Raw genomic sequence first — 22,970 nt, forward strand, 5'->3', positions numbered from 1 at the left:
GGCGGATCAGATAAATGTTCAGCTGCACAACTTTTCCCTTCTTCTTTGTCCATCTTCCTGATAAAATACTTAAACAAATACATCCACATGTCATACGTTGTTCTTTATGTTTGTATGATGTATGTATTGATATGATTGAATTCCAACTTGATTGAATAGCTTCACTTCATTAATATTAACATTGATATTTTAATAATTTAAGGAAAATACTTAATATTTTTGTTATCCTCAAAAGACATCTGACTCTGTGTCTCTCAGATCCATTCCCACTATAAAAACAAACATATAGTTTAATTTTTCAGTAATCAATAATTTCCTTAAACAGCTGCTTACTGTAGTATTGCATTTGCTGGGGACTATTTTCAGAGGCGGATTTGTCCACATGTGGTGCTTTAGCAAGTATTTGTGTGAGCATTAGTACTGTATATGTGTGTAAGAACACGTGTTTACGCTTGGAAGAAGTGGAACAGCTGGTATATCAATAAATGTAATTTGTGACTATCGCATTTGAAAACAAACAAACAGAAAATGTTATATTTAAAATAAAACTGAACTGATTAAGCTGACTTGTTTTGGTACATACACTTAAAGGCCTTTTACACAGAACAATTGTGTGTGTGTGTGTGTGTGTGTGTGTGTGTGTGTGTGTGCGTGCGTGCGTGCGTGTGTGTGTGTGTGTGTGTGTGTGTTTGAAAATGTTTGTTTGCTGGTTTGTTAGTCCCTGCCATTACTCTCAGTATATCATGATGGGGCAGCTGCTCTGCCAGACTGCCAGCCTACATATATTTATAATTTACAATTGATTGTGTGGTTGGGTGTATCAGACACACAAATCAGGTTTTCAACAACAATCAGCTGATTGTTGTTGAAAACCTGATTTGGGTTTGTTTATAAATGACATCAGTTACTGACACAAAGTTGTACCACTTGTGAGGACCCTGATTATTGGACAGGGTACAATTGGTTCCACTTTCTGAAAATGTTGACACTGTCAAGGTCTGATACTCAAATTGGTCCTAACAAAGGTGGAACAACAACAACAACAACAACAACAACAACAACACAAGTACGTGTGTCTCCCTACTGATCCCACCCTGATCATCATGCATTCACTTTCCCCTTATCTTGATTTAATGAAATAAAATAAAAAATTAAATTACATTTCTTTAATGTCAAGGTCTGACACTCAAATCGGTCCTAACAAAGGTGAAGGGAAGAACACACACACACACACACACACACACACACACACACACACACACACACACACACACACACACACACACACACACACACACACACACACACACACACACACACACACACACACACACACACACAGTGCCTTTGGTTTGAGGGGAGTGTGTGATATTTGGACAGAAGGCTCTGATTAACAAACTGACATTTCTTTCCACTTTCTTCATGCACTGTTGGACCTTTTTAGCTTGACTGTGTTTAAATAATACAACACTAAGAGCATCAAAGGGCCGTCGCTCGCTGATGCAACCTCCCAGTAATAGTCCAGTTAGGAGTCAGTAATTGTGATGAAAGGTCCAGACTTTTGTATGAACTATTTGGTCAACTTTTTGGGAATCAGTTGCATTAGAAATGTCTGAGATGTTTGCCTTGTCACGAACTTGGAAACACAAGGTATTGGACTCAAATGCACGACCCGGGAGACAGAGGTAAAGTATGAGTAAGATACTTTATTCCAAAAACAGGATAATAAATAAGGATCGACACTCTGGATGAGGTGACAAAAAAGGCACAAAAGAAAAATCGCTCACTAAGTGAGGAGAACAAACTTACAAAATAATTCGAGAGCATAAAGCAGGCATGAAACAAGGTGAGTAATCACAGGCACGCTGACTACTTGCATAGAGACAGGACAAGACGAACTGACAAGGAACAAAGGGAAGCTGGGGACTATAAACAAAAGGTAACTGGACACAGGTGGAAACAATCAGAGGCGGGGCTGACGCTGATGAGGGCGGGAGACACACACCAGGACAGGAAGTGGGAGACAGAAAATGGTTAAACAAAAACATGAAACATGACTGGACTTAACATTTTTGACGGGACACAACATGCCTAATGTATAATAATAATAATCACTTATATAGTAGACCCAAGAGCCCTGTAAAAGCAGGTTACATAATGAGCAAGACACACAGACTTTATAGATGTTTAGTCTCTGTTTTGTCTTTTTGTTGTTCTGCGTCTATCTGTGTTTTTGTGTCTCTTTGTTATAGTTTTTCCATTCATCACAGTCATTTTGAGTGTCTCATTAGTCTACTATATGTGGCTGTTTGTAGATGCTTAATTATATCTATTGTGAGGGTCTTCTGGTCTTTTTGTGTGTCTTTGTAGTTGTTTTATATCTGTTTGCAGTCATTCTATGTCTTTTGTAGTCTGTGTGTGTCTTTGTAATTATATCATGTCTCTTTTGGTCATTATGAGTCTCTTCCTGGTTGTGTCTTTGAGGGATATTTTGAAAATAAAAGGCAAGTGGGACCAGACCCTTTCGGCATCATGACTACACTTGATAATCTTAGTAAGTTAGTACAAAGCAAAACAAATGACAGACGAAAACAATGTCAGCCTAATATTGTGACAAAGCAGCAGTAAATGTTTACCATTTAATATGAACACACACCTGCATGCACCAAGTGCTTTATTTGCTCAGGTGGTGGAGAATAACACTGAGGATATTTATGGACCTGTCTCTGCAACAACCTGTTGTGTACCAAGAACACAGATGCATGAAAAAAGTCAATGACAATAAACTGGAGAGGGACACAAATCACAGCGACACAGAAGCTTTCCAGAGGCCCGTCCCTGAGGCTGAGTTTAAAGGGAGGTGATATACAACAGTCTCCTCTCCAATAAAAGCTGCGTACCCAGCGGGATGTTTTACAGTTGATAAGTACCAGGAGCCGTCTTGTAAAAAGTCCTACTTTAATGAACAGGCCTGGTGGCTGCTCTGTGACTTTGAAACGTCCTCTGGGATTCACCACAACGGTCTCAGAGCGGTGTTAAAGTGCGTCACCGCTCTTTTCTCTGATCCTGCCTCCTGCAGAGACATGCAGACTGTTAAATGTCTCACTGCTAATAAAGAGACATCCTGATGTTGTTTTTCTTGGCCTTGGCTCAAGCGACTGGAACTTGGTTTGGCAGAAAACACCAGGCTGAATGTGAAGCCTTTTTTCTCATACTGCCTGTGCTGCAGCACCTATTTTCACCCTCTGTCTGAAACCAGAGCCCAGTCCGCTCTGATTGGTTAGCTGGTCAACCAGCTGTTGTGATCCATATGTCAACCATTTAGAGATGTCCCACTCGCTAGTTTATCATGTACATTGTGTTGGAGTGCTATAGTGCGCGTGTTATGCAGTGATGTCACTAGATAGATAGATAGATAGATAGATAGATAGATAGATAGATAGATAGATAGATAGATAGATAGATAGATAGATAGATAGATAGATAGATAGATAGATAGATAGATAGATAGATAGATAGATAGATAGATCACCAGAGTGTCTGAATAATACACAATATAACGAAAATATTGAATTAATGGAATACTCTATAATCTACAATCAAACTATGTCACGTAAGAAACAAAGGAGTCTTATGGAGGCATTTACATTTTCCTAATTTTTAAGCGAACCCTCAATCTTTCTAAAACTGCACATGTTTACTTTGAAAAGACGTGTGCAAAGAGCAGATATTGACATGGAAACCCACATTTTGGAGTGAATCCGAAAAACGGGGCAGATACACGCAATATGTTTGACTTATGGAAACGGCCATGGTGGATCTCCTTGCTCTCTGAGTGCTCAGTCCACGTTTTTAGTTTTGACAACTTTTGTTTTGTTAGACAACTGCTTCCGCTATAAGCATCCAATTCCAATTAGCAGAAATATAAAATCATACTGTTAATAGGATCAGATATGCATTGAACCTCTGAGAAGAACTGGGTAGTCTTAATGAAGGATGGGCAGTTCATGTCATGAGAACACAGCGTATTGATTGCTTTGATGTCTCATTGGAAGCCAATGGTGTAAATATGAATGCCTCCTGTTTTCTGATGACCTGTTACCCTCCTTCTTCTGAACCTATTGTGAACAATTTATTTGTATTACTGATGCCAGATTCACTCACAAACAGCGTCTAGTGATGTATTGTGCAGAGAATAAAGCTCTTGTTTAATGCGGTGTTGTCACTAATAGAGAAGGTCATACCTGTTTGTACAGACTGAAAAATGCAGGTCCACCTTGAGATGAAGCATCGCTATCATCAAGCCCCATTAAGCCAGGAGCAGCACACAAATATTAAACTAATGTATTCTCCAAGGACTCAGACTGTGCTGTAGCTCATTTAGTGCCAAACAAGAGCTTCCTGTCATTATTTGGACGCTGCAGTACATCATGGATCAACTAGGAACCTAATACAAAGTTAAATCAAAGTTTTAACCCACATATCATCAACGTGCTGCACCAAATAATTACTTTATATCAACAACAGATCAAATCTTTTTTTTTCAATCTGTTAGTTTTATGTTTTTAGATGATTTTATACCTTTCAGCTTATATAGTATATGAATGGTTATATAAGGTTATGTAATATCTGTGACTGTATAAAGAAATTGCATTAGGTGACTGAGGTCTTTCTTGCAAGTAAACCCACAAAATCCTTAACTCATGTCTCCAGGCTTTTTCTAGAGATGTCCAGAATTATACAATTACACAACATAATGACTTAATTTTTGTACAATATTTAATTTTACATTCTGTTCTCGTGTATATAGACTTCTTACACTATTTTGTATTTGTATTTTATTATATAACTAGGTTGCGTTGTTGGAGGAACTCGGGTCATAAGATTTTCATTGCCATTTCTACACTGTAGTTTATGTGCATATGAGATTAAAACCTTTGAATCTTGAATGGCGTCACAGACAAGAATAGAAAATGTAAAAGTAAATAGTAATAGTAAAAGTAGTATTTATGACTAAAGAAAGCACAAGATGCTAACCTAAAAAAAGACAAATCAACATTATACTTTTCTGGGAATCCAGGTTAAAGTGCTATGGCAAACACAATGCACATAGTACATTGAGGTAAAGGATATGGTAACTGACAAACACAACTGATAACTGTGTATCTGACTCAGATACACTGATTATATTATCTCTATAATCATACAATCACACAGCAATCACAATTTTGGTTTAACAGTTTGATTGTAATGGTGATAATCACTGTATACAGGGTGATAATGTGCCAATCTCATGTTTATACATTTTGCGTTCACCACCCCAAATAGCCAAAAAATGAATTATTGCTTCTTTAAAAAAGCTATCTATCATTTTGTAACACAATAATCATTTTATGAATTGATTGACACTGTCTAACAGCCAATTCACTGTACTTATTTGGGTGTGCCATAAAAACTGGATTTAGCCTAAAATACAAATTGCAGTTGAGATAATAATGTTAACGATAATTCAAACATAGGGAGCAAGTTGTATTCTTGTCTTTGTGGTAGAAAAAAGACATTGAGGAAATTCACCAAAACCCATTAAAGCATCTCTCTTTACTTGAACTTTAAATGAACTTTGAAAAGACGGTCACCTGGATTTATAATCGAAAAGTATGGATATTGACAACAACCAGTTTGGAGGAGATTAATCATTTAGTGTTTAAAATGCTCTTTAAATTCAAGACAAAACACCTTTTGTGCGTTGGTAAAGTGGTTTGCAAATGTTCGTGAAAAACACATTTCGTTATAAAAGCAAACAAAAGGATTCATGCTGTATCTCCACTATCTTTCTCCCCTCCTGTGTCAGTATGCAGCTATTTGTGTTGTAATGGGCAAGGCAGAGCTCTCTTCACTTATAAATCCTCCACCTCCTTTTACAACGCCAAGCGAAGCAGTGAAACAGAGGCTTTAACTGCCCAGCTAATCTATCTCTACATCTCTGGTGGCCATTATGGCTCAGAGAGTCCATACATCACGTCTGCAAGTGGATAGATTATGGATCAAAGTCGGTGCAGCTGACACATCTGTGAGAAAGATGGGAGGGAAAGGAATCCATAACTGCAGGTCAGCATGGAGGTCCATTCATCTCTAGAGCTCGCTGCAAATGTGTAAAGTTCAGGTAACAGGCAGCGCTCATTTTGATTTTATAATCCATACAAATGAGAATTTTAAGCATGCTGTTGCATTTCTTGAGATTTTTGGGAAATAACATTTCCCTCATTACTTATTTTTTTTCACTGAATTAGTTATCGATAGTATAGTTATATATACTTGTAGCTCATGTCCAATTAAATCTACTATTACAAGTTAGTTAGTTTAATGTTAAAAAAGGATCAGGTATTTCCTTGATGAAAGCTGGCCACCTGTTTTTTTCTGTAATACAAATAGCGGCTGTTGTGTCTCGTCAAATATGTACAGTAAGTGTTAGCATGTTTCTCTTTACTTATACTCAAGTTTAATGGTTAGTCATGTTTCATGTTTTGTTTAGTTATTTTTGTATTGACAAGTCATGTCAGGGATTTGTCAAGTTATCGTGTCACACGTCTAGTCTTGTCTTCCACTTGCTGTTTTATTTTGGTACTTACCTCTTGTGTCTCATTTCAGATCCCTTGACTCTCCGCCATTTTGTGTTACCCCGCCTTCACCAGCCCCGCCCCTGATGGTTTCCACCTGTTCCCAGTTACCTCGTGTTTAAATACTCCAGTCTCCCCTTGTCTAGTGCCAGTTCGTCTTGTCCTGTCCTTGTGTCAGTAGCCAGCGTATACGCAGTTTATTTCATGCATCAAGCCTGTTCCATGTTCCTGAGTTCTCTTAGTAAGTTTTGTTCCTCATACTGAGAGAATTTTTGTTAATAGCTTTTTGAAAAAAAAATGTTTGGTTGTATTTTCTCACCTCATTAATCAATCAATCAATCAATGTTTATTTATATAGCCCAATATCACAAATGTTACATTTGTCTCAGTGGACTTCACAGTTTCTACAGAATATCAGTATGACAATACGACACCCTCTGTCCTTAGACCCTCACATCGTACAAGGAAAAACTTCCAGAGAGAAAACCCACAGTTTAAAGGGGAAATGGGAGAAACCTCAGGGAGAGCAACAGAGGAGGGATCCCTCTCCCAGGACGGACAGACGCGCAATAGATGCCGTGTGTCAATCGAAGAGATAATACATTTCACAGCGTAGGTAGACCAAATGTTTGGAAATGCATGTGTCTATAATAAGAAGATGAATCCACGAGGATGTCAACAATCCTGTGGGAGCCATCAGGGAAGTAGTATGATGAGAGTCAGGCAGGACCGCAGAGACAGGTTCAGCCACGACTCGAAATCCAGGACTCAAATACAGAACTCAGGATAGAGGATCCAGGACACAGGACCGCAGCAACAGGATCAGCCACGACTCAGGATCCCGGCGTAGATAGACACCAAAAAGAAATTTGGGGGAAGCTGGGTTATTCGGAACATGAGAGTACACAGGTACAGACAGACAGAAGGAAGAATTAAGGTGTCCCACGACAGTCTAAGCCTATAGCAGCTAAACTAACGTGTCTACGTACATGCACTCCCTTAGGATAGGTTGAGGGAAAAAGGATAGCAAATAAGAAGTAAGGAACAGAGGTGGAGAGGCACAACGTGTCTACGTACATGCACTCCCTTAGGATAGGTTGTAAGAGTGTTGTTTTTTGTGTTGGTTTACTTATCCTCCTTGTGAGCGTCCTGAGTCTTTTGAAATTAAAGTATTTTGTTATACTTTACCTCTGTCTCCTGGAGTCGTGCATTTGAGTCCAACTGCCTTGTGTCTGAAATTCGTAACAGCGGCGGATTAACCCACATTTGGTGCTCTAGTGTGAATTTGGGGCAGCATGATGCTGTATGTGCGATTTAGTAAAAAGTCATAATAGACACCAATATAGAACTCAGCCCAAGTTTAAAGATACTGTCATTTCCCTTTAAGGTTCTTATCATGTTTATTGATATTGTGCTTTGGAAATGCATATCAGTATTCCTATAAACATTTACAGTTACCACCAACCAGGCTGAGGCCCATCTCCAGCACTGGGAGCCATGCTGATAAATCAGTGTTTATTGCGCTTACTCATGAATGAATAAAAGCATTTACATACCACTGTTTGATTTTATGCCGTATAGTGTTTTGTCGCTTATTGTTAATAAATAATGTGTCCTGCTGAGCGTATATTAAACATTACACAAGTCCATGCTTCTGATATAAGGTATAGTAATGTTAAGCCAATAACACCTTTACTAACCTCATGAGTTTGCTAATGGTAGCTATTGTTTGCTTACTGCTAATGTTCTGTAACAACAGCCTTACCATTTCAGCCAATGTTTGAAAAATCATTATGTTAGCACACATTTTTTGCTGCTAAATGTAAAGTTAGCTAACATATAGTTAATTATATTGAAATATTAAGATATTATTGTTTACTTTGGTCTTATAAATGAAGGTTGTGTGGCTTTTTCAAAGAAAATGTAAGCTAACGTATCCTAATGATTGTCACTGGGGTGCACATTTTCAAAGATTGAGGCATTTATAATGAATATAAATACATTTAATAGAATTAATAGAATACTTAATTGATTGGATGATAATGAGGATAGTTTTTGTTGCAGTATCAATGCAGGTTTTATGGTAATGTTTGACAAGAAATACATAAAAAGCAAAACAATTTAGAGTTAGAAGCTGTATCTGTAATGTGTTTGATGTTTTGGGGGAAATATATATATATATATATATATATATTTTCCAATCCGGTTGGAAAAAAGACAGGACACAGGATGTGTAATACATAGATAAATATATGTAAATAAATACATTCAACAGATTTTCAGTCGTCAGCAGCATGTTTACATCTGTGTACAGAGAGGGTTTATGACCTGCTACAACCAAGCAGTTTACAGACAGGCAGGGAATTAGACATCAACTTCACTTCTGCAACCCTCAGCCAATTCAATCCCTGCTGTTTACAATCTGCCATGCCTTACATAACACACAGATTCCCAGGCAGAGCATCACACTGGGGAGAAACTGTAGTGAGCGCAGCAGGAGAAGAAAGAGTTTTTTCATCCATCATAAAGTCTCATGTCTCACTGAAAATTGAAATAGCTGACTCTCAACATCACAAAGATCCCAGACATTCATCTGTGCTTGTGAATTGAGATTATTTATCAGGTCTAATATATATTACTTTGTTTTGTAAATGCATCAAAATCAAATAAATATATATCTAAATTCAAGTGGTACACACATATACAAGAAAACAACTTGAATATTCTCTGAGATTATAAAGTCATTTGCGAGAAATGTATGAGTTTGATTCAATCTTGTTGTTAATCCGTATGATTAGCTGACAAAAAATATATGTTTGATCTGATGTTTTTTCGGGGGGGTTATTTGTAACTTAAATCTAGAAAGAGAAATCAGATTTTCTAACTAAACTTTTCTCATAAAAATGTGAAGGTTTTTACCTTACATGAAATGTCATGGAATATTACCCATTTCTTGTAAATGTATGAATTTGATCAGACATTTTAGTTTTTTAGATTAAAATGACGTATTTTTGGGGGATTTTGGATGAATAATATATAAAATACAAGTTTAGTTGTGTTTTAACATATTTGTCCCTGTAAACTGTAGATGTTGTGCACATAGCTATTTTCTGAATCGTAACAATTCCTGTAGTGAAACGAATGTTCTAGATTACATAAGATTATATTCAACAATGACAATGATATCATTATTATTTTATTTCGAAAAGAAATGATGTGTTTAGTTTGTCTACTTTTGCTATTTTCCCATCTCAAAATACAATCATCTGTGTATATATAAATCTGTCAATGTACACTTTATATTATTTTATATATATTTTTATAACTCTTACAATAAATAACGATATGTGTCCAAATCACAGTTTTGGTTGTGTAGGGACTAAAAGGATAACAATCCAAGATAATCTTTTGAATACTCACTTCATATTTGAACAGAAGTGTTTGTTTACCTGTGATGTATCGATTTCGGCCGCTAACACAGCCACTTATTGTCTGCTTTTTCTTTTAGAGAACTTTAGCTCTGGGTTACAATTTTGAGTTATTTTCTCGATACAGTGCACATCCCCTTGAGACTTACATACAGCACATTTATGCAGTCAATTTTCAGAGAGGTCGGAGGTCAACGCTTTCCTGCAGCAGCTTCCCCAAGGACACTGTGCCGTAGGAGCACATTAGCTTCCTGAGAGGGTTGACCTCTGACCTCCGGGTGATGGAGCTGTCAATCATGTGTTTGGCCCCAAAGCCCTGCCAACAAACAGAACTGTCCCTTTCCATGAAATATGGGAAATAATAAAGTTTGTGCATGAGTGAAAGCCTTTATAATTAGCTTTATGCTCTAATGTTTTTTTTATGGATGCATTGTGTCAATATTTGCCCAAAGTCCCTAAATAACTGTAAACTACTCATGTTAAAGGGGGGATTGTGAGGTGGGGGGAACTTTTTCTGGAGGGAACTTTGGGATATTGGCCTTAACAGACCATTTACATGCTCAAAAACTTGTATAACACACTACAGGAAAGGTTAAACCCCAAATAGCATATCGGGGCCCCTTTAAATACTTCTGAAGATATAAAGACAGTATAAACAAATACAATTAGACTCATACGAGAACCTTTTTCAAAGATTATTTCCCCAAACATCTCAGTCTTAGTGTTCAAAGTCACATTCATTAAGCTCTCCCAACTACAGAACCCTGTCATAAATTGCCTCTTTCAGCCTGATAAATCCCACCTGTTCATGAGCAGGTGCACACTCGTACCGTTTGATCATTAACATGCTCGATGCCCTCAAATTGCTCCATTTGCGGGGAAAGTCTAATTAACAAAAATGTCACAGAAAAAGAACTTCACACGGCAGAGCTTCCAGTCCTGCCATCATAAAAATCAGCTGACAAAAGAAAAACTAATTTAGCAGAAGCAGTAGAGGTGTTAGGGGGAAAATGCCAAATATGGAAGAGAGAGGGATTTATGGTTTGAAGTCCAAACATGTTTTGCTAAATTAGAGTTCTCCTCAACACAAAGGCAGTCAAGTTGAAGTGGGGCACCTAATGAGAAACCTGCTTAAAAGTGTGCAGAACATTTCAATATGACACTTTTTGGTCATTCTGGTCTAAAATCAAGTTTCACAATTCAGTTTGTAATGATACTTTACGGAGTCTGCATATAGAGGATGTCAGATAGAATAAATGGATTACAAAGACCAAAGTCAATGTTAGGTTCTTACATTTTCATCCTTAAACCTAAATGACCTAACACACCAAACCATGATCTTTTTCCCGGTAGTTGTATTGTCTAAACCTAACTCACCTAACATAGTTGTAGGCAAATAGTCACACCTGCACTCATAAAGTGCATTATTAGAGGACAGCAAAATGACTGAGGAATAAAGAAGTTCAAACATTTGGTCTTGATACTCCGTTTCCACAAACAGCAATAACACTTAATCAACATTAGTATTCACAGTTTGAGACATAAATAGAGCATGGCCTGGACAAGACCTGTTTTAAAGTGCTATGTGTAGTATTTTGTGTTTTAACAGATCATGCTACTTCCTTTTAATCAGTCCCTCTTTGTTCCGTAAAGCCAAAGGGAGAATGAGAGACAATATCCAGAGTGTAAAACTTCCGTCTAATACCTATCATCTAACAAAGTTACAACATTCAATCTGTCAGCATTCAAAAAGTACTGCTCCCATTAGTTCTACCTGCATGCATTACACCTCATCGCAACTTTTGGTTTCTCTCTTATCCAAGATATTCACCAAGACTCTCTTCTAATGTCATCTTTCTACCTTAAAATGTAGCTTTAGAATACATATAACATAGAACTAGCTTAGAGGGGCTAATGTTAGATATTCCTGTGTAACTTCACATTATAACGTTTATACTGTAACTCTAGCATCCATTTTATTCCTGCTTTTCGCCAAAGGAGTTACAAATGCCCTCTTTAGTTCATCAAAATGGTTAATATCATAGTTAGAATAAATGTCTGTTCCCTTGTTTCTTGTTGTAAATATTTGTCCTTTTTAATATTTCAAATTGAAGCTGCTATAATGCAAGAACAATGTACACATTATCTGCCAATAAAGTATTATCATATCCTATAAAATACTACACATAGCACCTTGAAATATACTGGAACAGCTGTTTTACGTCCACGAAGAATCTTAATTCCCAGATTTCAGAGTCAAAAATCTCTCAAAAGGTTTCTCACACTTAATGGTGATTTGCATTTCATATAATAAGTACATATTTGTCTAATATTCTTTAAAACAATTATTTTGTTACAACAAATATGAAAGGGAATAAGGGCTGCTGTGCTTTTGTTCTACACATAACTCCTTGAGATATGCTGGAGAACTTTCCATCTGAGAAGTATCCTAATTCTCACACCTCTGTTTTTCACACTTTATATTAATTCTCATTTAATATATAAAGAACACACCTCTCTAAAGTTATTTATTACAACTACTCTGTCCCTTCTTGTCAAGTTAATCTTATTCATGAAATAAGGTATGCTGTGCTTTTGTGTTCGGTGGCAGAACACCCGGACAGTTCGAACCAAAAGAAGCTTTTCCCCCCCGATACTCAGCACTGCTCCTCCCCCAGCGAGTCTGTGTTCTCCCCCAGGTCTATGGAGGCTGACGTGGCTCTCTGGCCCCGTCCTGGACCAGAACCCAGCCCTGGACACGGCCCTGGACACGGCCCCCCGACTATGAGCCCGCCTCTGGCTCCGCTGTGGCCAGGGTAGACCTCCACCGTGCTGGAGATGGACTGCATGGAGCGGTCCCGAAAGTAGTGGAAGGCCTCCTGGTCCAGGAAGTTCTGCTCCTCGCGCAGGCCCTGCTCGAACAGCTTGCGTTTGTGCCTGAACTCGATCACCGTCTTGGTGTAGGAGTTGAGCGTGGTGACGGAGGCGGCCATGCAGCAGGTGAAGGAACCCCAGGCCATGCTGGAGGGACAGAGACACGTCTGCTTTCAGAAGACTACTAACTTATGATCATCAAACAATGACAAGCCAGGTCATGGTTTTGAAGATGTAAATTTAAGATGTAAACATAATTTTTTTTCTGAAATCACCATCCACTTAATAGACAAGACAAGAGCGTTTCACATAACATTTCATTTAGACTTTTTTATCCAAAGCAACTTAGAATAAGTGCAATAAACCATGAAGATATAAGTGAAGATCTGAAACGATAAGTTGGTTCATCTATTCACCAAAAAGGATGGGAAAAAATGGCAACTCATTGCATGTGTAGAAATAGTGGAAGAATTCCGGTATTCTCAGATATATGCCTATTAAATGAGAGTATTTCCTGCCTGTTTTGGTCATATATCTTTGCAATTTTTTTTGTAGTTTTTGACAAATCAAAAAATATATCATGTTTAGATCTATGCAGTTGTGATTGTGATTTTCAGCGTTACAAAAACAGTAAATAATGGGTAGATGCAAAGGAAAGTGTAAACAGCAGTAAAACTATTTCACCACAAATATTCTCAAATATTGTGTTTACCAAAGTAAGAATTAACTTTGTAGTTCAGCTTTAAACACAGTGCGGATGATTGGCCCCTATGGCTTGTGTCCACATAGCCTCTTTTATAAGTACGTATCCATACGAATAAACTGTACTCGATCAAGATTAGATGGATAACGGGTCAAGTTAATCCACTTTTTGTGTAATGTATGATGTGCTGTTAAGTTAATTGAAGCAGAATTAGTTAGTGTTATAGATGTTACTAAGTACATGTAGTCAGGTACACAATCTTTGTGTAATTAAATCTTATGTAACTTTATACTTCTAGTTCATTACATTTCTGAGGCAAATATTGTATACTTTGTTAAATTTGTTTAACATTCAGTTAACTTTTTACATTACAAAAACACATACTGATGATATAATGCAGTAACATACCACCAAGTAATTAAAATTGTCTCTATAAAGCCAAAATTCAACTTAAAAGTATTATTTTATGAAATCAGAATCAAAGAATAATACGATATTCTATAATAATAATCTAAAAAAAACTTTGAATATGTTTACTTTTGATATTTAAAGTACATTTTGCTGATAATTCTTCTGTAATTAAGACACATTTTGGATGGAGAACTTTTCTTGTAATGGAGTACTTTTAGACAGTGGCATTTCCTTTTATTTTTTGTACCAATTGTTTACTTTAATATCCTACTATTGTCTTCAAATACCTTACATTACATATTATATAGCTGAAACTTTTATCCAAAGAGACTTATATGTACTTTAATAATGTAGTAATGCCTATTTTGGGGTAAGGTATCTTGCCCAAGGAAACTGTGAAATGTTAACTGTAGGGGGTGGGATCAAACTGTAGGCTCCTTGATTGGTAGATCATCAAGACCCTGCACCCCAGTCGCCCCTAAGTACCACAGCTGGCCCTTATATCAAGGAGACCAGGCTGTAATCAGACACCATTGTTCATTCTTCTAACACCACAGGCTTGATCCAAATTAGAGGTATACTTATTATGTGTGTGTATGTGTTGGTGTGTGTGTGTGTGTGTGTGTGTGTGTGTGTGTGTGTGTGTGTGTGTGTGTGTGTGTCTGATCTCAACAGTTGGATGTCTTCCTAGAAGCATAGATATTAAATACTTTGATTCCCAGGTCTCTAGGACCTTGGGAAAGGCATGTCCCAATTTGTCATGTTTTGTTCACAAGTCCTGATATATCCTATAAACACGTGTGTGTGCGTGTGTGTGTACTGACCAGAAGGACCAGCCGTAGTCCCAGCTGTGAGGCCTCCAGTCCTCTGGACCCAGACTGACTGTGATCTGAAACACCTGAGTGTACATCATGTGGGCCACCATACCCAAGAGACCTGCATCACAAACGCACACAGTAGTGTAAATATCCAAACATTAACCTGAGACATTGAGGCTCGACTTGTCTGAGCAGTTGCTACGTAAAAGCAGTCAACCTGTTATCACAATGGTTCAAGAAATATGTCTATATATAAAACAGTGGTTCATTCTGTTAAATTAAAGTAAGCTATATGATGTAATGCATTGACATTTGGTTCATTACCCATGTTCCCTTCAAGATAACAAGAAATAACTTGGGTTTAAAACTAATAACTCGTTCACTGTCCTAAATATGACATATTTATGTTGGCCTCTTTTATGTGATGCAGGTTTATTAGTTTTTTACATACAAATAGACAGGCCAAAAAGTAATGAAAACCTACAAATATTTGAGGGTTGGATCAACATTTTTAAATAGCCGGATTCTGATTCTGGTTTGGGACATAGGCCTTTAGTAAGTAATGGTTTGTTTAAACTAAGCTAACAGCAAGTATAATTTGCCACAGATCAGAATTTCTGCTCCCCAGAGGATGAACCCTACAGATTTGTTAATAACCCTATCCCCTCTCCTCTTGCACCAACATCAGGGTTTACATTATTAACCCCTCCCTTTCAACGCTTTAAACTAATGCTGCTGTACACCCTCAGTGTGTTTCCTATTTCTTACATAACAAAAAGATAATCTGCCTGGATAATTACAATGAACCGAACAACAGTAAATCACTTTCGCTATTTGCAGCTCAACATATTATCAGTAATAAATCAGAACACATGTAACGTATGATAATTAGTCATTATACGGCACCAATTGATTTAACATGAGACACCCAATCAATTAGAGATAGGGTAACAATCGCTCATAATCTTACAGTAAATCAAGAAAGCCATAAATGTAAATGAGGAAATGAGAGAAATGAATGAAAAGGTTATACATCACAATCTTTCTTTGTGTGTGTGTGTGTGTGTGTGTGTGTGTGTGTGTGTGTGTGTGTGTGTGTGTGTGTGTGTGTGTGTGTGTGTGTGTGTGTGTGTGTGTGTGTGTTTGTGAAAAAATAATTTCTTCTTGACCTTGACTCGTTTCTGTGTGTGTGTCACATGCTAGTAAGGGTACATGGTTCTTCTGCTTCACTGGATGTTTTACAGTATTCATTGTAGCTTTGATGCTACCCGTCAAAAATGTTTATGTCCAAAATTATATATAAAAAGCAGGTTAACATCATCATGCTTGGCCAACACCACTCGGCTTCACTTTTTACCATTGTGACAACTACTTTAGCATCATTTTTAAACATGCTTATTGTCCACTTGGTAACTCAAGAAACAGTACTATATTATTATGCTATATGGTTTTCCCTTTCCTGTAGTGTTGTATTGGTTTTTGTGCATATGAATGGTCTGCAAAGGCTAAAATCCCAAAGTTGAGAGAGTTGCTCTCCCGCACACTTTCACGGGTGAAAAGAGGTGCTACAGCACAGGCAGAATGAGACAAATAAAGAGCTTTTTGAACATGTCACAGTCGAGGCACAAAATCAAAATATGAACCTAAATTAACATAACCTTTACATTGAGGTCAAGATAATTGTTTCGCTTGTTGTGAAAAAAAATCACTTTACACACTTAATTAATGATGTAGTGTTTATCATGTTTTAGTTATAGTGCCTGTAAATGTGCTTTAAAACCATCAGTGGTGTGAGGAAAAGGATAGCCGTTTGCAACATGGTTGAAATGGAGCCAACTTCTTGTATAAGAGGTTTAACATGAGTTGGGGGAAGAAATCCTACAATCCTACACAGCGACAGCTTCCAGGGGATAACCTCTGACCATGGGCGACCTCTGACAAATCTCCAACTACTTATCCTCATGTCTGAATGTGTTAAAATAATACGATGTGCACTACTTCCCCAGAGGAACGGCCATAAAAGGTTAAGAGGTTTTGCATGTCTTTTCAGGCGTCCCATCTTACCCGACAGCACGGTGAAGACGGCGGCGAAGGCGTTGAGTTTAAGTCCGTCGATGACGTTGCTTGAGTGGAAAAGCTCGAGACACATCAGACTGAAGCCAACCACCAGCAGCAGGATGTAGAGCACCTCGGACACCACCGACAACCACAGCACACCTGCAATACACACATTGCATATTGCAAAAGCATTAAACAAAAAGCAAAACAAATAGCTTCAGGCTACAAATACAGGGTGAATACGGATAACACAATGGCAGAGGACTATTTGGCAATATTTCGGATTAAAACCCAATGCTTAGGTAGGTAGGTAGTAGCAACATGAAAGCGATGTGGTAATCTGTAACTTTTTTGGTTAAGATCAGTACTCTACAGATATCAAGAGTCAGCCAATTGAGTAGCTAACCCTACTGAGTTCTCGCTTTAAAACAGGTCAGAAACATAAAGAAATTATCCATAAAAGTACGTTTTCAAACACTTTTTTTGAGTTGATGTTAAGTGAGAAAACTCTACTTGGATTGCGGGAATTTGTGGCATCTAACACAAACATCACAACAAAACACACAAACATTGAAATATTAAAGGGCCCATGTCATGGCCATTTCCACTGATCATAATTCCATTGGTGAGGTATACTAAAATAGATTTATACTGTGCAATTTTCCAAACTCACATTGGTTTCGCATACAGCATCTCTGTAAAGTATGTGTATTCAGCAGTATTCACTCTCTCCACTAAACGACTCGTTGGAGCTCTTGCCCCCCCCCCTCCCTGTGAGCCTAGTGTGCTCCGATTGGTCAGCTCGGCCACTCTGTTCTGATTAGTCAACCACCAGAGAGGCTCCGCCCATGTCTAACAGTGCTTTTTTCGGCTCGCTCTCGGAACATCAGTCTTATAATGGCGTCGGTACAGCCGTATATTTTATACGCTAACTAACCGAACTGTACCTACAACTGTTGTTATAGAAGAGTAAGTTATTTTTACCTGTAATAAACTACTACTGTTTGATGAGAAATCAAATCATGGTTTGCTATATATGAATGATATGTTATAGGAGCAAATAATTCAGGGAAGAAAGGATAGGCCTACTAAGTATTTCCATCAAACTTTATTTTTAGAAATGTACAAAATGAACATAAATATACATATATACACGGTATATCATCCATTCCTCCCCGTTGTCGGCATCTTGCCTATCGCAGCCGGGGCTTTTTAGGACGAGGCCTCAGTGTGGTAGTCCCGTCCTCGTCATGTATTGTCCGGCGGGATCTGGCTGGACAAAATCAAATGCAAATCACAAAATATTAGAGAAACTTAGTTGTTTTAGATTTGTTAGTAGTAGTTGTGGTAGGAGTGTGGATCTATATAATCCATCTATCTAATAAACACAGTAAGCTTGCCAGCTAATATGCTAACCTAGCTTTCTTGTTTACCTTGTTAGCAAACACGATATGAACGTTAGCTCGGAGGTACGGCAACTATAATGGAGTGTAATAAAACTACTATGAAATAAAACTTCCTGACGGGCAGACCCCAGGCAGTGCGGGTGGGAAATATCACATCCTCCACCCTGATTCTCAACACCGGTGCCCCTCAAGGCTGCGTGCTCAGCCCTCTCCTCTACTCCCTGTTCACCCACGACTGCGTGGCCACACACAGCTCCAACACCATCGTGAAGTTTGCTGATGACACGACCGTCATCGGCCAGATCACAGACGATGACGAGACGGCGTACAGAGAGGAGGTCGAAAACCTGACATCTTGGTGCCAGGAGAACAACCTCCATCTCAACATCAGCAAAACAAAGGAGCTGATTGTGGACTACAGGAAGCAGCAGGGAGAGGGACACGCCCCCATCGCCATCAATGGGACTACGGTGGAGAGAGTCAAAAGCTTCAGGTTCCTTGGGGTCCACATCACTGAGGACCTGACATGGTCTCTTCACACCACCACCATCACCAAGAAAGCTCGACAGCGGCTCTTCTTCCTCCGCAGGTTGAGGAGGTTCAAAATGGATTCCAGGATACTCTGCAACTTCTACAGGTGCACGATAGAGAGTATCCTCACTGGCAGCATGACGGCCTGGTACGGCAGCTGCACCGACCTCGATCGTAAGGCTTTACAGAGGGTGGTGAAAACTGCACAGCACATCACCAGGACGGAGCTGCCATCCATGGAGGACCTTTACTCCCAGCGGCTCAGGAAGAAATCACTACGGATTATCAAAGACCCCCATCACCCCAGCCACAAACTGTTCTTTCTGTTGCAGTCTGGCAGACGTTACCGCAGCATCCTGGCAAGGACAAGAAGATTCGGAGACAGTTTCTTCCCGCGGGCAGTGAGACTGTTAAAAAATTGAACTGTTGAAACAACTTCAAACATTCAACTGCTACTCAGTAGTATGTATCTAATACCTAATATATATATATCATTCCAATAACTTGTATATAGACTCATACTGCACTATTCCACATCATAACTTTATTTCATTTTTATAACTATTATTATTTTTGTATTGCTCATGCTCTTATTGTTATTATGTTATGTTATTATGTTGCATTGTTGGAGAAGCCTGTGACATAAGATTTTCAACTGCATAATTACTCTGTAGCTATGTCAGATTGACAATAAAGAACCTTGAACCTTGAGCTAGTGGTTCATATTAGGCTAGCAATAACGTGTTTATAATTGCAATCTTATACGGGTAGTCTGCTACGTTCGGTCATTCATTGTAACTGGCATGAATACGATGTTTCCCGCTAGCATGTATAGCTAGCCTTGTTAGCTATACATGCTATCAGCGTCGGAGGAAAGCCAACTGTAATGTACCGTCCTTTGGGGGTCTGTGAGCGGGCAAAGAGAGGGGATTTCCCCGTTGTCTCTGCTGGAAGTGTGAAATAAACTTAGTTGTTTGATGTTCGTCAGTTTGCCAGCTGGATTACAATGCTAATCTACGTTTGCTAGTTGTTCAGTTGTTCAATATGCTATACTATACTATGAACAACAGATAGTGGTTCATATTAGGCTATCAAGCACATGTTTACAATTGCAATCTTATATGGGTAGTCTGCTACATTCATTGTAGCTGGCATAAAATCAATGTTTTTCTGAGCAAACTCATGTCTAGCTCTTAGTAGCCTTGTTGTTTAGCTCGGTAGCATACACGCTCGGAACGCCAGCTATAATGTAATTACGTTTCGCGACTGACCGTACGGTAAATCACCTGGAGTATACTGTCTATGAGTATTTCGTGTGTGAATGCAGACATTCTCCTGCTATGAGATACATGTATGTAAGGCCATCTGCTGATATTAGAGTTGATATGGAAACGCTAGCAACTTAGTTAGCACAGTTAGCACTGGCTGAGCAGTCCAAAACATGTTTACACATTTAAACAGTCGTGGTAGATACATTCTTTGATAAATACACAAATAACAATGCAAACTTACAGGTTGTGTACCCGAATCTTCCCGTGCTCCAAACGATCCAAACAAACTAGGAATAGCATCGTCCTTCAGTTTCAAATGCTGTGCATATCCGGCCTCAAACTGGGCAATGTTTTGGAAGCTTTCGTCTGTGAAATGCCGCGCACACAGTAACGTTCTTCGAACCTCTGAAGGAACAGTGTTAAAAATAAGTTTCAACCACTGACTTCGTCGTGGTTCTTCCGTCGGTAGGACAAACAGCTCAGATTTCTCCTCACATTTCAGGAAACAGGTCCTTGGCATTGGCATGACTGGATCGATTGTACACCGTTTACATGCATAAAAACCTTCATAACACACAAGGGGACGGGTAATAACCGGAAAAGCATGACATGGGCCCTTTAATACAGAACTCAAGCGAACATATGAGATAAAAACAGACTTCACACATTTAAAGGCATAGATCCCAAAATACACAAACACACACACATTCACACACACACACCTTTGTACATCAATTACAAGCTAAAGAACACATCTAACTTTAAGATTTTACATGAGCAATACAAACCTGAAGTTATCTGTCTCCTATACTCTTCTATGTGACCTCAATGACTGTTCAAGTGATCATTTGAACAAGTCAAAATAGAGCTTTTTAACAATGTGCTTAATTACCACTTCTTAATTCTCCATTCTTTGTAACAGATCACTTTGAAATCATAACAGAGATTGCTGTAGTGTAAAGTAAAAAACAATGTTCCTTACGGCATGGCTTACATTACATTGTTCTCAAATGATAATCTTAAGTAGGAGTGTGTCTGTCACAGTCTGCTCCATCATTCACCAGTAGTTTTCCATTCACCTGTCTCACCTGTTAACCTCTTAAGCCCTGAGCCTGTTTTTCAGGTCTCAAGCTCGAAAATGACATTCCCAGAACAAATGACCATATCTTCCCTTCTAAAAGGGTTAAATTAATAATCTTTATTCTCAAAGTAATGATAAACCTGTGAGTTGGATGTAGAAAAGTCAGAATCAATATAGATGTTTTTATTTTAAAGAAAATTCAGATTTTACATAGTAAAAAACTGTAAATTATAGTGTCCGTCCAAAAATTCTTTTTTACTTATAGTGAAAACTACCCTTGGATGATGGGTTAGTAGACTAAAAGCTTTAGGAATCCAAAGTACAACATATAATAAGTACTCTGTATCAAGATTGATGCAAAACAAGTGACATTTGACCTTTTTAGAGAGATTTAGCCAAAAAACCCACTTCTGGGGTCATTTGGGTGGATTTGACCTATCTCTGGCCCCCCTTCGTCGATTTTGATGAATGAAATCTCTTTATAACCGCTAGAGCCAATAGAATCGAGGGAAAGTTCTATATACACCAAATCGTTAACAAATAAGGAGTGAGAGTGACGCGTTACCAAAACCGGAAGCTGCATACACTCTGGTGGCTACCATTAGCAGCTAACTTTTCCGCTCCGATTTTTACATAAAAATGGAATTATGGATTATAAATAATTTTTTCAAAGGCACAGGTACATTATCAACCTATGGATCAACAGTTGTAGCATTTTTCTTTTTCGTTTTAATGCCATTGAACACGTCTTTTGACCTAATTGACAGCTACGGTGAGACGATCTGCCGTAAAAGCTCCGTAAAGGTACGTGTTGTGATGTCTGTGTTTGCTTCCCCTGTTGCAAGTTCGGATCGCTCAGTGATGATACTATACCTAAATAATCTGTGGAGTCTCAGCTTTAATCCGATATATTGTATGTGCAGCTACGATAAGTAATAAGGGTATCTTTATCTTGAATTGTGTGCCGCAGTGCGTTAGAATGTTTTCGCTCAGGGGTCATTTAGACGCTTCTTATGAGACTTGTGTTTTGTTTTGGTAAAAATGGTTCATATCTTCAGTTAGCTGAGATTCTTCCCGTTAATCTGGTGCTACACATTAATAGTTTCATAAATGTTAAGAAGCTCTGAGACATTATCTCGAAAAAAAAACGGTGGAAGGGGTCCAATGGGGGGACCGCCGTGCTTAAGAGGTTAACCACACACACATTTTTGCTCACTCTCTTTCTCTACTGCACCCATTAGTTTTACTGGCAGTATTTAAACCCTCACCAGACACACACCCGTTGCCAGATCGTACTTTGCCTTCATGCTAGTCTTTCACGCGTTTGTTACCAGATTGCCTACCCGGTTCCGACCCTGCCTGTCCCTCACCTGCCTGCTCTGCCTGTTCCCTGATCCTGCCTGTCCTTGGACTATCCTGCCTTGCCTGCTGTCTGACCCTGCCTGTACCTACGTTGACCGCCTCGCCTGCTCCCTGACCCTCTGCCCGGCCCTGACTCACCTTCTGCCTGCTGTCCTCTGGTTCGTTTGCCTGCACATCATCCGGCTGTTACTGTTCTGCTGGTATCCCTCTGCTCTGGTATTATTACCAATAAAGTACATTACCAATACTCCTTGGTTTCTCGAGTGCTGCATTTGGGTCCTTCATAAGATTGTGACAGTGTCTGTATCAGGCGTTGTCTTTCAGATGCACACAAAGAGCAACGGGATAAAAACATCAAACTGAATGCAGCAATGACTTGTGGGACAACGCTCCTCTTATTCAGACTTCAC

The 22,970-nt window shown here is 38.7% G+C and overlaps 1 protein-coding gene across 1 annotated transcript in view; it reads right to left on the reverse strand.

Annotated features, from left to right (window-relative positions):
* Positions 1-9,974: 9,974 nt before the first annotated feature.
* gsg1l (gsg1-like) overlaps positions 9,975-22,970 on the reverse strand; it is a 31,604-nt gene continuing 18,608 nt past the window's right edge. Inside the window, exons 3-5 of the mRNA XM_034144261.1 lie at positions 16,916-17,068; positions 14,858-14,969; positions 9,975-13,066 (exon numbers count right to left, since the gene is read on the reverse strand). Of these exons, the coding sequence (XP_034000152.1) occupies positions 12,703-13,066; positions 14,858-14,969; positions 16,916-17,068 (629 nt within the window). The 3' untranslated portion in view covers positions 9,975-12,702. The remainder of the gene's footprint in view (positions 13,067-14,857; positions 14,970-16,915; positions 17,069-22,970) is intronic.

Source organism: Trematomus bernacchii, unplaced genomic scaffold (assembly GCF_902827165.1).
Source record: "Trematomus bernacchii unplaced genomic scaffold, fTreBer1.1, whole genome shotgun sequence".
NCBI classification, from domain to species: domain Eukaryota; kingdom Metazoa; phylum Chordata; class Actinopteri; order Perciformes; family Nototheniidae; genus Trematomus; species Trematomus bernacchii.